The sequence below is a fragment of the Schistocerca serialis genome, chromosome 2 (assembly GCF_023864345.2).
Source record: "Schistocerca serialis cubense isolate TAMUIC-IGC-003099 chromosome 2, iqSchSeri2.2, whole genome shotgun sequence".
NCBI lineage: Eukaryota > Metazoa > Arthropoda > Insecta > Orthoptera > Acrididae > Schistocerca > Schistocerca serialis.
This window is the reverse complement of record NC_064639.1, coordinates 988012336-988027176: the sequence shown is the minus strand read 5'-3', so window position 1 is coordinate 988027176 and position 14841 is coordinate 988012336. Positions and strand designations below refer to the sequence as shown.

The 14841-nt window shown below is 38.0% G+C and overlaps 1 protein-coding gene across 7 annotated transcripts in view; it reads left to right on the top strand.

The window, feature by feature from the left end:
- Window positions 1–14841, top strand: part of LOC126458414 (protein Mpv17-like) — a 304656-nt gene that overhangs the window by 116346 nt on the left and 173469 nt on the right. Inside the window, exon 2 of one of the 7 annotated variants that reach the window (XM_050095442.1) lies at window positions 6529–6604. The exons of the other annotated variants lie outside the window; for them this stretch is intronic. Within the exon in view, the coding sequence (XP_049951399.1) occupies window positions 6537–6604 (68 nt within the window). The 5' untranslated portion in view covers window positions 6529–6536. The remainder of the gene's footprint in view (window positions 1–6528; window positions 6605–14841) is intronic. 7 annotated transcript variants of the gene reach the window in all.

Below are 14841 nucleotides of genomic sequence, written 5' to 3'. Positions count from 1 at the left end.
CAATGCTTATATTACCTTATAATGTATAAAATTATCTCCAGCTGTCAGACTATACTTACAACATGTACAGATATCTTAAATATCTGTGTGTAAAACACAGATTACATGCAGAAATATGTTTCTGCTTGCACTTCATAAAAGATAAGGTACACATATCGGTAATGGAATATATGTATACAAGTGGTAGTATAAAAATTACTTTAAAAATGTCCTGTAAACGCACATCCCATAGTCTGAACTTCATTTACTGACAAACTTGCACATACATATTTCTAAGTAATCAGTACACATTTTAAGTATGCACTTCCAATTGCTGGTTTTCTATGTGAGACATAGTAATGACATGGACTTCTAAGTGCCACTACTCAAGAGGATATCTGATGCAAGTGTATTGTCAGGATGGCCTCACAGCTACCCAGGGAGCTAATAGGTTCACGGTAATTATTTTCCAATGGTAATACTAGAGTAGTGTAGCAGTGGAGCTGTAGGGGAAGACACTGGCAGGCAAAGCCCAAGAGCAGTTAAACATCTAGATGACTACTCGAAGATTGTTGGAACACTTATTACCAAGATCTGAAGGAATTGGTAGGTTCCCTTCAGGTTAGGAAGTGGCAGCTAGCAGCAGCAGCAGCAGTGGCAATAGTAAAAGTTCATCCAAGCAGCATGGTAGCAGTATCTCACTGTGTCAACCTCACTGGTTCCTCTGCTGTCACTTTATAGGGAGTGAACAAGAGCTAATTTTGCCAAAGCTTCCACATCACCATTAAACTCAACCATTGTTGACATAATGTTAATTCAGGGCTGTTCATTCATATTTTTCTCTAGGTAGTGCAACAGGGCACTGGGCAGTGATTTCAGTGCTCTCTCCCTCAGGAAGGAAAAAATGTGTAGTGGAGAATTTTCTTGCTGTTTTGAATGATTACATTGGTGTTAGGCCTTAGGGCTGGTTATATTTATTAACATTCATTTGCTGACAATCTATACTTAACAGGAAAATTAGTAGAAGAATATCATTTCTGACAGTCTTCCAGAATTTTTTTTCTTGCTGTCTGATGACATTACATGGTCACTCATTGTTACAATGACTTGTTTCACATCATTACAATTTATTGTGCTAAATAATCCATGGAACATGAAACTAAGTAACTAGATAACAGTACTCATAGCTTGGGCAATAAAGTTACACTCAGTATTTTCACATTGTTACATGTACTATTGTTACATGTACTGCAATAAATACTCCAAACTGGTATGGTTGTGCTGTGTGTGATCAAATTGGGCAGGCAAACTGTCTTAGAGTGGTGTGCAGGTACATGAGGAATCAAGATTATGTTTGTAATTATCATGGCACATCCTGTGATCGTAAATGCATATGGTGGGATGGGTGAAGCTCAAGACAAAATTATCTCACACTGTTCCTTCACTCTTCGTTCTTTCCACCAATACCCCCCTCCCCCACCCCCACCCCCCTCTTTTTTTTAAAAAAGAAAAATTGCTGGTTGCAGATGCAGAGCTTTTAGAGCACCACAGCACAATGGTGGCCCTAGTCTGATGTTGAAGTTTCTTATTGACCAGTAATGTCAATTCTTTAATTTGATGTGGGTCCCCTATCGTAAGTAACAAATTCCTTTGACCTGTCCTTAAGCATAGATGGATTTATCACAATCAGGCATTGGCTGACATGAAATTTTAGTAGGCAGGCTTGCCCTGCAGAGTTCCTTCCTGGCGTTCCAAAGCCTTAATGTTTGCTTTCTTCATCAGTCTTCAAACTGATCTTTGTAGTTGCAAGATCATATGCAGATGACATATCTTTTCCTTGGATGGTTTCGCTATTTCAGGAGGTGAGGGCATGTTTTGCCCCTACACAATTTCACAAGGAGAGAGTTTGTGCTTTCATGAACTTTAGAGTTACACTCAGTTGACATGTAAGGGAACAAGATGCCCTAATCATTGTGGTGGCTGTTCACATAATGACTTAAAATTATGCATATTGCCATGTGCAGCTGCACAACTCTCCCGATTGCTGTTGGATGCACTTTGCTAGTCTGTAGCTTCCGGATTGATAACAGTGGACACAGTTGCTTCAAAGTTCTGTAATGAAGTTGGGTCGTTGGTCTGTTGTATGTGCCTCAAGTGTCCCAAATTTTAATACTTATTTTGTTAACATTGCATGGGGCATATCCCTGTACCAGGATTGTAATCGCTGTCAAGTATTGTGATAAATGGCCAGTAATTGTAAGACTATAGTAGTTTTGTGCATACTCTTATGTGCAGTCATCTCAAAAGGCTGGTTTGCCTCTGTCAACCTCTTCAAAGATGTGTACTGATGGGTGAGCTCTGTCCTTTACACATAGATCACACAGATCTTTACAAAAATGTTCCACAATTCATTTACTGCTGGTCTTACAATAAATTTCAGCAATCCATTGATCTGCAGCACACCAACCCTCATGTCCCACCAGAACTGAATAATTGCCTTGCCTCAGCACTTCATTGTGCAAACTAGCTGGCACAGCAAAAAGTTGGCCATGATGGGTCTGCTTATGTAGAATCCTAATGTCAGAACAGAACTGTGCTTGTGTAGTCAACTGCTGATGACCAGGGTCAGCACTATATTGTACTTGCCATGTGGAAAGAGAAATGTCAACCCATTCTGTTGTGTGCAGCATCAGACAACCTCTCGACATTTCTGTGAGCTTTCCCCGGATTGAGTATGACTTTGTAATGTCCTGCAAAGGCATAATGCCTGCTATGTAAGCCAAGTATTTTTTTTCAGGCTTTTGAATGTGATGTCTTCGGTTACCATCTTACAATGCCTGCCATGCAAATAAAGGCAGATGTTGGCGAAACCAAAGTTTAAGCTGAGCATTCCTTCTTCTGTGGTACTGTGATTCTTTTCAGCCTTGTTCTGCTGTATTGTGCCATAAATTAATTCGATGCCATGATCTACCCATTTCCTGACTTCAAATGCTTCGAAGGGTTTGTTTGCTGGCATGACAAGGCAAAGTAAATGGATGTTGGTACTCCTGATAGCTGAGGACAGGGCTAGTTGTCAAGTCCTTCAGAGGAACTTTACCGACTGTTTTAGAAGGTGGGTGCTGGGTTTCTCTAATCTCCAAAGTTGGACATAAATCTGTGGTAGTGTGTGGTCAGTTCTAAGAAGGATCACAACTCGTTTTCTGGGGCAGGGAACTCCTGCTCAGCTGGATATCTATTCACACTCCATCTTGGCCAGTAATATGGCCTGAATAGTGGGCTTTGTTTGCTGTGGAGTGACTTGTTTCCAGGTGTATTGCTGAGTGTGCCTTTCAAAGTCAGCTATGCATGTTTCTATAATTCCCCCATGTGCTCCTCAATGCTCTCGACAAAATAATAGTATGGCATCCAAGTACATAGTACACTGTCGTGCTATTGGGCCTCATAAAATGCATTCCAGCAGCCAGTGATTCATTGCCTACACATTCTTAACTCCAAGTGACAAGCAGCAGTACTGGTAATGTCCTGATGGAAAGTAAACATGGTCTTGAGTCAGTCCCCAGCCACTACTACCGATTGATGTTTCGAGTCTAATATTGTGAATTAATGACATTCCATTTTGTCCAAAGTTTCTGTAATATTTGGGGTAGTTTAAGTTGCAGCTTTGCTTCCATCCATTATTTTTTGTTTACGTGATAACCATAGGGCTTGCCATCCCAGAGCTGTTGGTCCAAGAATTCTTTCATAACTTGTTTGAAGTGGTGCAGAACTTGATACTGGTGGTTCACTCCAAGTAGAAATCAGGTGTAGCATAAATGGAGTGTTCCCAGAGGATTAAATATGATATGATCTGGGCCACAAAGCATTGCACCATGTCCAAAACCTTATTTACTGGTGAGGGAATGGCCATCCATAATGTATTAACCCATTAACACTGAGCATCGCATCATAGCAGTGCAACTCTGACAAATGTAAGGTTAACTGTTTTCAAGTGGCAGGGCTGATAGGTGCAGATTCTACATGAAGCTACCAACGCTTCTGACGTGTGCTGCCCTGTCCTGAATGTTTTGGGTACTTCTAGAGTTTTTTTTTTTTTTTTTTTTTTTTTTTCTATCATGAAGAAATTTATTCAGGCATCAAGGGGTTAACTGATAACTTGGTTCAGATATGCATCCAACCTTCTCTTCCTCTATGTTTCAATGTTATGGCGGATGAGTCATCTCTAAGGGACCACATTTGCAGTCTCATTGGCTATCCACAGCATTTGGTTTAGCAGTGTGCAGTTCTGTACTTTTGGGAGTAATACCTAAATGGAACAATGCCTCTTCTAGCACCACTATGCGCTGTTCAATATCAACTTTGGCATCATGTGCAGACAGATGCCAGAGGATGATGTCTTTACTGCCAAACTGTGGAAATACTCTAAAAACTGAAAGTCACTCTTTCCCACTGTGCAGCTAAACCACTCTGGACCAGTGGAATTTACTGGACTTTCTACCATAGTTTGAAGGTCATTGAGGTACTTACATAACCCAAATTTTGACATAGCCACATTGGTGGCTCGATAAACCTTTCTTAAAAATTGTCACATTTTTTAATATTCTTGTAACTGCAGTATTTCTGAGTCATGTTCAATAACATATGTGGGCAGCTTTTATGTGTCGTATCGTATAACAATGCTTGTCACACGTGTACACCACACAAGTACATGTCAGTGGGAATGCCTGAAAATGGGAATGCCTGCAATTTTCTCCAGCTACGAGCCAGTGGACCGTCATGGTCCACAACCACAAAATCCCATAGGGCTTCTGTTATTAATTAATATAAAATACAATGCATAATTGAAATAACTACTCTTATTTTCTGACTTGTGCTATAAGTTCTTACTGGTTTTTGCACAATGCTAAACATAATTTTAAAGCAGTAATGTTTTCTTGTATGGAGCACACATTTGTCACAAAAAGTAAATGCTCTAACTGTACCCTCACAAATGCCCTACTTGTCCACAACTTCTATATTGGGGTGCCCTGCAGTCACATTGTGCATGCTCTGACCATCCACACTGGTAACATACCATTTCTGTGTTGTATACACCTCCCTTTCTTGCCCCATTAGAGCTTTCTTCTCTGCTAGACCAATCATGATACCATGTCATGGTGCAATATTTTTAGAAATGCAGACCACACCTATGTGAGGTTTCTGCAGGCAAGCCTTGCAGGAAAGGTTTTAGTGCCCTCTTCTCCAATTTGCACATGAGTACCTTATTTGAATTTTCGGCAACAATTACCTCATAAGTATTAATATTTAACTTCCTAACACTGTCCATAACTGTGTCTGTGGTTCCCTACACCTCTAAATGGGTACCTGCAGAAAAAGGTGTGTGTATTTGGGGGGAGGAAGATTCAAGACTTCTCGGTTTTAATTTAATTGATTTGGTTTGAGAATATATCATGTCCAAGAACTAAATTTGACAAGAATCACACAAAAATTATTATATCTTGAAAAGATTGATAGTTATCTACTTAGTATTTTTGACACTAGATCTGCTGGATTTTTTGAAGTCCATGAAACTTCTATCAGACAAAAATGTCCCATCTCTAAGTAGTGCGTGAACAGCTTGTTCTTAGTCTTTTTATTTCAGGCAGCTAGTTTATCTGTAACAAATTGTCTCTCTAATAATCTGTTATTTTGTTTTAATACTGAATAGAGTCTTGCTAGATACAATTTATAAAAAAAATATTTTCATGTAACAAAATAAAAATTGAATATTATCTCAGTTTTTGTCCAGATCAACATAAATAAGCAAATACTTGAATGTTGTTTGTAATATCTTGAATAAATCTTTCACACAATGGAAAATCCAGGATGGAATGTAACAATATTATCAGAAGGAAGTTGCTACTCAGCATATAGCGGAGATGCTGGGTTGCAGATAGGCACAACAAAAAGATTTTCACTCTTAAAGCTTTCTGCCAATTGCCTTTGTCAACGACACACACACACACACACACACACACACACACACACACACACACACACACACACACACACAAAAACTCAACTCACACACTCGACTGCAATCTCAGGCACTGCGAGCAGCAGCACCAGTGCATGATGGGAGCGGCGACTGGAGGAGGGATAGTGTGGTGGGGATGGCGGACAGTGAAGTGCTGCAGGTTGGGCGGCAGGCAGGGGTGAGGTGGGGAGGGGGCTGGGATTAGTGAAAAAGGAAAGAAATAGAGAGAAATAAATAAATAGTTTTTTATTTTATATAAATATTTACTTGTTTTAGTTAAAGTTGCAACTCAAAGAGAAATTGAATTTTCACTAAAATTGGGTTACTGATACAAGCTTAACCAATTTGAATCTACATGCTATAAGTTATCACATGTATTTTTAAGTCAAAAAGAAAATAATAGTTTTAGGAAGTAAATGCATTTTTCTGAAGGCTTACATAGTCACCAGTTTTCTGTACCTAAGCGGGTAATGTGGTCAGTGCCACCAGTACAGGATCCAATGTCTGTTGTTATGATTTCATGTATTATTTTCTAGGCCTCTACATGCCCAAGTATCTGAAACGTTACCAAGCAGCAGCAGTGAACTCTTTTCAAGCGGACTTTTGTGTCAGGTAAAATAAAACAGAACTGACACGGTTTTAAATAATAAGACTCTATTAACTCAAAACTCTCACAAAGGGATAGAATGTCGGGTGATAGCTTTGTGTACAAAAATATTAGAAATTAGTTTCATCTGTTTGGAGTAAACATCTTCGCCACTTCTTCCAATGAGTAGTGTGGCTAGTTCACCCAACCAGATACCATGTTGGCATTAGTGATCCACAGGAGAAACCATCGAGCTGAAATTCTTGTCAGTCTTACTGAGAACAATGATGGTGTATGTTATAACTATCTGCAAATTGAAGGGGGATCACTGCTACCAGCTGCAGCAGGACATTAAGCAGAATCAGCAGTGATGAGTGAAAATGTGTATTGGACCGGTATTTGAACCCGGGATTCCCTGCTTACTAGGCAGCTGCAGAAACTACTGTGCTATCTGGGACACAGTGTTATCGCAATTGCACAGACTATCTCGGTACGTCTCACAGTCTATCCACACTCCTATCAAGCGCCATCTATCCACAGTCCCTGTCCATTAAACTCCTGTGGGAATGTCGAAGCAGCAGACAGGAGTATAATGTGACAGGGACTGTGGATAGGTGGCGCTTGATGGGAGTGCGGATCGGCTGTGAGGCGTACTGAGATAGTCCGTGCAATTGCGATAAGGTTGTCTCCCATATGGTACAGTGATTATTGCACCTGCCTAATAAGCAGGAGATCCTGGGTTCAAATCCCGATCTGATACACATTTCTGTTCATTGCCGCTGATTCTTCTTGATGTCCCACTGCAGCTGATAGCAGGATCCCCTTCAGTTTACATACAGTGTTTCACAGCTGCAGGATCTGCGTGATATCTGTTCTTTTGAAGGAACAGACACCAAGTATTCAAATAATTGGTAAGCCTGGCTGAGCAGTGGACCCACTTTCTTCATTGTGAATGCACAAATATGTCCGGCCTCCTGTGGGAATCTCTCAGTAGTGAACGGGAGAATAATGGACAGTAACTGCGGATAGGTGGCACTTGATGGGAGTGTGGACTGACTTTGAGGTGTACCAAGGTAATCCGTGCAGATGCGATAATGCTGTGTTGGATGGCGCAGTTGTTACTGTACATGTGTAATAAGCAGGAGATCCCGGGTTCGAATCCCAGTCCAGTATGCATTTTTGCTTGTTGCCTCTGATTCCGCTTAATGTCCTGCTGTGGCTGATATCAGTGATCCCCCTTCAGTTTACAAAATTATAGTGTTTCACAGGTGTGGGATCTGTGTGGTATGTGTTCTTTTGATGGAACTGATGCCGTGCATTCAAATAATAAATGTATTATAACTAGTCAGACCACTTCTGGGAAGGCAGCAGCTCTGCTAAGGGCAAAAGCTATGCAATGATCATTTTCCCCACCCTGCCTACTTTTCTCTTCTTACTGTACTGATCTTACTTTTAATTTGTTACCTACATAAATTAGTGTGTTATATTAATTAATAGCTGTAGTTTCACTTTGAGATGTTATCAAATATGTTTATTAATTCTTTTAAATGTCATTTTCTTCTACCCTTTGCATTGCATAACAGCAGTCTTAATTTGATTTCATATTGTTTGCTACAAACAGGTATCATATTTGAAGATGCACATCTTTATAATGTGCATTCATTAATCCATGCTACTTCCATTTGAAACTTATACAATAGCAGCTGGTTGGTGTGAGTTGCATATGATGATGAGTTGTCAGCATAGGAAGACAGTAAAATATCCCCCCCCCCCCCCCCCACACACACACACAAACACACAACCTTCTAAAAATCCCACAGTGGCTCCACTACTTACTGCTCTGCCTCTGAGGTAAGAGGCAATCTTTACTTAGCTCATGGCTGAATTCACCAACATCAGTTAAAATGAAGCACATCTTTTACTTATTTATTGGTCCAAGAATCAGTTTCGTACATTGTTTGTACATGTGATATAGGACAGTGGTAAACCTAGTTAGTTTACAATACAGTAGTCATTTTGACTACATTGTTGACGTAATAAAAATGCATAATAAAGTAGGTTGGTGTACTAAATTGCTTCTACATATGATAGTAGCAGTTATTAAGTGAGATGACATGATAAGAACAATGTAAACTATATTATGAATTGACAATTAGTGAAATTTGGTAAATGAAGTTTACTTATTATGATGTTCCATAAACTCAGACAAAGAATAGAAGCATTGGTCAAGCAAGAACTGTTTTAACTTTAAGTGCATTTAATGTTGGTATGCATTTTAGATAAGAAGGCATATGGTTATATAACATAGCTCCAGAATGATACACTCCTCTTTTTCCTAAGTTTGTATTTACTGTGTTCCTGTGTAGGTTCATCTTCTGTCTAGTTTCATATGTGTGTATATCATAGTAGTGTTTCAAGAGATTTTCCTTTTTTTAGATGCTCCCTTTTGTGAAAATTAGTATTTCGTATATATACAAGCAAGGCAGTGGCAATATTTTCAGAGTTTTAAAAAGGGGTCTACAGGAATCTTTACATTTAGCTTTTTTTATCACTCTGATAATCTTTTTCTGTATTCTAAATGTTTTTGTAGTATTTTTGGAATTCCCCCAAAAAATTATTCTCTACATAAGTGGCGACTGTATACTGCAATGATACATTGTCAGCACTGATGAGCAGCTTGTATTTTTGAGTGAGGATCCTAACAGCATATGCTAGTGAATTCAGTCTCTTCTGTAATTTGTTTAGGTGTCTAATATTACTGCATCTGCAAGAATTTTTGTTACTGAGCAAGAATAATATGCCTCTTAAGCAGGCCTTAACATTAGTTGAGGTTTATGGATTCTGCTGTGGCTTTCTAGAAATATGTTGTTATAAAAATGGCTGAGAACTGTGGGCCCCACAGACAGTTGACTTGGGGCAGATGTGGCCCATAGACTGCAGTTTGACAACCATTGGTATAGATTGTTCTGTCTTCTCTGCTCTTTGAAATTGCAGCAGCTGTTTACTGCTTTTCCCACCTGATACCGCCTCTTATCAAGTTGACCAACTTGTAGCTTCCATCATTCTCACAGGGTGTCACTCCAAATGCCAGTTATATAAGGAACAGGTAACAACTATATTAGACACTAATCATTACTGCAACAACAAATTATACCCACAAGCATTCCTCCCGAATCAGTATATCTATTTGTGACAACTGTATAAAAATCCATACAGATATGTACACAGGCAGAAAGATGGAGTGAGGGTCTTTAATCTATAATAAGTGTAGTATTGCATGGTTATATGGATAGCTGCATCAGATAAAGACTTAGCTGATTAATACATGTCACCCCAGTTGATTTTATGTATTTTCTTGGTAACCTCATGAAAGCACTCTGTGTTTGTAACCTGACATTTTCCACCAAAAACTGTGTGCCATACTATTCATTTGAATACACCACCAACTCCTTCAGCAATGCCCTTATCATGAACTAACTTCTATGATGTATTAGGCTAATATGATAGAAAATGTTACTGATTAACCACACAAGGCTTATTCCTAATTGAAGAAATATTAAAAAACACATAACCTAATAAATAATAACATTTTTAATGATTTATAGTAAGACTAATATGAAGTTCAAAGTTTCTGATTATTTGCATGTTATTAGATTTTCCTGCATATTTTTAAACGGATAGATTGCTACTCACCAGGTAGAGAAGGAGGTGAGTCGCAGACAGGCACAATGAAAACTACTAAACATTTAAGCTTGCAGCCCAAAGAACTTCTTCGGAAATAGAAAGCACTCAGATTGACACAAGTTCAACTCTCTGAAAAAGACCTTTTGGCTGAGAGCTTAAATCTGTAGTAGTCTCTTCATTGTGCATGTTTGTGACTCAGCGCATCCTCTGTGTGGTGAGTAGCAATCTATCCTTTTTGTAATATTGTTGTTATTTCATCCTGAGTTTTCCATTGTTTGACTTTCCCTTATATTTATTACTTATGAAGCATACTTGCACTCAAAATATCATTAGTATTTTTTAAATAATATAAAATGATTTATTTTACTGTGACTGAATGGGACAGATATATATTTTACTGTGACTGAATGGGATAGATATATATTGACTGTGTTAAAAGGCATGCTTGTATTACAGCACAACAATGAAATTTTACGTGTTACTAACAGCATTAGTTATAAAAATAAAAATATAAAAAAAGCTACAAAAATCAAAATACAAAAAATTAATCACACCATACCATAGAAAATTTGTCACTGAAAGCATTGTTCAAGAGCTTGCTTTCTTATCAGATATGTAGATTTGCATCCTCAACCACAAAGAAAGTACATTGTTACCATGTATATTTTATACAGAGTAGTCAAATTTGAACTCGACTGCAACAAATTTACCTACAATAATCATGGATTTAAAGTTTTTTTTTGAGTGTGGTGGAATGGCCCCATAATTAAGTGATTTTGTAAGGTTCTACAGTTGTTAGTGCATATTTTATCCAAAACCTTGTGCTCTGCCTACTTGGTTGGGTTAAATGAAAGAATGTATTTAAATTTTCCACTCAGTGCCTTGATTATTGTTTTACTTCTGGTTTAAAGTGATGGATCCATATCTGATAAGCAGTAACAAATTGATGGACAAAATTAGGTGAATCCTTTGCACTTTCATGATGTTTTCATTTGTGATTCTATTTTGGGACATTCTTCACATAGATCATCTTTAAGATAAATACTGGCACGTTAACTTCAGTTGACATTAAATTGGAGCAGACATCCTAAAAATACTCACCAGCTTTGGTTGACATGTGTTGTAATTGTAAGTGTTATCAATTCACTGTCCAAAACGAAGAATTTTATCACATTCCAGTGTACCCATTCTGATAAAACACACACAATATAACTACTTTAAAAGTCCTCATTCATCATAACAAAACTACTACACAGCTAAATTTAACCCATCACTTATATTGTTGTACAGTATATACCAGCATAATAAATAAAAAATCTAATTGATGTCAATACCATTGTTGCTTCAGTAAATTACCGGGAGCAGATCAAGGGGAAAAGGTCTCAGTTTGGCACAGTTTATTAATCAGATTGTGTACCCCTAAGACAGTTACTTTCACCCCTTGCAGTAGGAGGTCATCTCCAACAGGACCACACCTAATAAAGTTCTGTGGGTTTAAAACCAATCTTTGGGATGACAACTTTATGTTTTATTCATCATAGATGATCAACGTAGGGAAAGTAGTTGACAATGCTGGTTTGATAAACTATGGCGTGGTGATAGTAGTTAGTTGCCAATTTAAAGATTCTTGTTGAGCTCACCAGACACATTGCCTTTGCCTTTCACCATGAGACCAGTAACTACACATCCTATGTTATTTTTTCAAGACATGGGTCAATTAACATAAGAATTAGAAGTGTATGGTAACAGCAATGAACAACTTACTATTGTGGTATTTGTTTGTGGATAAGTTAATAGAAATGTAGTGTGCCAGGAAGCTTTTATTGTAATTACAAAGAAGACACAGAGCATACAATTTCTCCCAAACTTTACCACTGCTATGGAAAACTGGGCAACTGCAACCATTTGATAAATGAGTACAACCAACAACTGCACCAGACTTGAAAGAAACAGTACTTAATAGAGGGCTTACAGTTGTTAGAAGATGGAGTTGCACTTAGAACGAGTGTTAGTTACTATTCTCAGTGGTTCAGAAAATGGTTTGCGCCATCCTCATGTGTGCAAAGTCTTGCTTTGTAAAACTAAAAGATAACATTACTGTGGAATAAAAACATAACAATGAAAAGAATGAAGGCAATATTTTTTTAAAGTGAACAACTTTGCACAACTGTGAAATCAAAAACTGCTCCTGAGTCCCATTGAATACTCTGTTGCTCCACTCCGCGCATCGTAAGGTGCTTGGATTCCCCTTGGCCTGTAGTAGATGAGTTGGCTGGAACATTGGTGCTCACACCTAACCAACTCTTCCTGTGGTCATCCAGTATGTGAAGAAGTTTAGCAATTACACACTGCAAGTTTCTTTTGACCCACGTCAAGTTCAAATGGTATGTGTCAACAGCTACTACAGGCCAGTCCATTCAATTGATTGCTGTCCCCCATAAAAGGCATTTAAGAGGTGGGCACAGTGCTCAAGCATTATTGTCACGAAAGATGAATCCATTACTGAAAAGTTGATTATAGGGCTGTACACTAGGTTGGTGGAGGATACTGTTGTGACATTGTGCAACTGTCGAATTACTCTTAATAGAGATGAAATACATCTGACAAATGTACATGGTATTGGCCAAAACATGATACACACCTCCATACTGAACTTGCGGGACTGCATGCATGTACACCTTCATTGTTTTGCACAGCAGTCATCCGGTATCGCACTACTCATTCACTCAATGATGAAGAAAAACCTGATGCCATTCACTGTACTTCAATTTCAGCTGTCCCCTACCTCTTTTGTGCCTCTTTTGGAGAGAGTTTCTTTTGTTGTTCTCACTGGATGGCTGAAGGCCAATTGACCATTTGGAGAATCCTTTTGAATGCCTCCAAAAAATGCTGAATGGAATTTTCTTGTGGGTACCTATAAACCATAATTTGTAGGGAGTGGCTATCAGCTGGAATGTATACATTGGGTGCCATCTATGAGGCACATCTTCAGTGTATTATGTTATGTGATAGCAATTGAATATTCAAATGACATCTCTCTGGTGTTCACCAATTGGCAGGACCCTCTTGTGCTGACAACCCTTCTTGCTGAAAGGTGACAATATGCTTATGGTCTAAGCCTGAAATGATCCTTCAAGGTGTGCTGACAGACTGAATGGTGTGTTCAGCCTGCATTTTTGCAGACTTTTGTTCAGAGAGATTGTCTGCTTAAAATGAAATTGTTCAGAGAGGTCGTCTGCCTAAAATGAAAGAGAAATTTGAGCAGGATGCAGGGCTAAAGAACACTACTGGTTCTCTGCCTCTTATACCCTGTCTTTCTAATTTTTCAAGTAGGATTTTATGATTGAGGACACCAAAGGTGTTTTAAACTACAGTCTTACAAACTCAGATATTGCTTTTTGGATAGACATAGATTTATAAAGTCTGTCATAAAAAATTTCCTAGTAATTCCAAAGGCCTTTACAGTTATATTGTTAGGTAGTTGGATACTAAGTCAGTCAATTTTTTTAGCAAGAGAGAAATTTGCTATTTTGAGAATGCGGACAACGATGCCAGTTGATAAAAACAGATTAAAATTTAAAAAAAAAAGTGTTTTTACTGTTTGCTCAATGCGCGCTTTTAATATGAAGTCTGATATGTCGTCAGTGCCACTTTGAGTTCTATTATTTAATGGTTTTATTTTACATGTAATTTCAGTAGAGTTTATTTCAAACACAACTGGAGGCATCTGTGATCATGTGTTTGGGGTTGATCCCATACAGTTTATTACTTTAATGAGGCCGACAGCATGTAAATTTAGGTTTTAACCTTTCACATAGCACTCACTCAGTTTTATGAGTTAATCAGATTGTGATTCAGATTTTCTCTGCTGTTAATCAGAATTTAACATGGCTGATTGCTTTGCTTATATGAATTGCTACAGCTTTAAACAGGTGTGGTAAGTGTGATCATGTATATGCAGTTCTGCAGATAATGCAGAGTTAAGAAAAGGGGGACATTTAAAAAAAATAGAAGTGACATAGTTTTTTAAACATTTTTTCCATATTCATTGAAAAATTCTGAACATGAAAATAATCATAATGATTATTTATAAAAAGTGCAGAATGAAGAGGTAAGGCTTTCAGTACTGTCTTAAGAAATAATTCTTTTTTTTTTTTTTTGTTACTTTTTGCACATTTTCTACTAGCTACAAATTGTGTATTTCATAATTGGGACTAATAGACACTATGACCCAGGCACAGCAGCTGCTCTCCTTGTGAAAGTGTATTTTGAGTGTGAGACATATGTTTATCTGATGATAGAATTACCTCTTAATCTTCTTTGACAGCATGGATCTGAGGGAATATTTTTGCCACGACTGGATAAATTTCTGTGTTCTTTCTCTCAATGAAGGCCCTTTTGCTACCGATTGATTTATTAATAGTTGAAGTAGTAACACATTTCCTCACGTGATTTATAATATTGTAGCTGTATGGAATTGTCAACAAAGTTTTACAGCAAACATGAGCATGAGTATGTAATTATTTAATAACGCCATAACTTCTATTACACCTTTTAGTTCCAGAAACATGTTCAATGT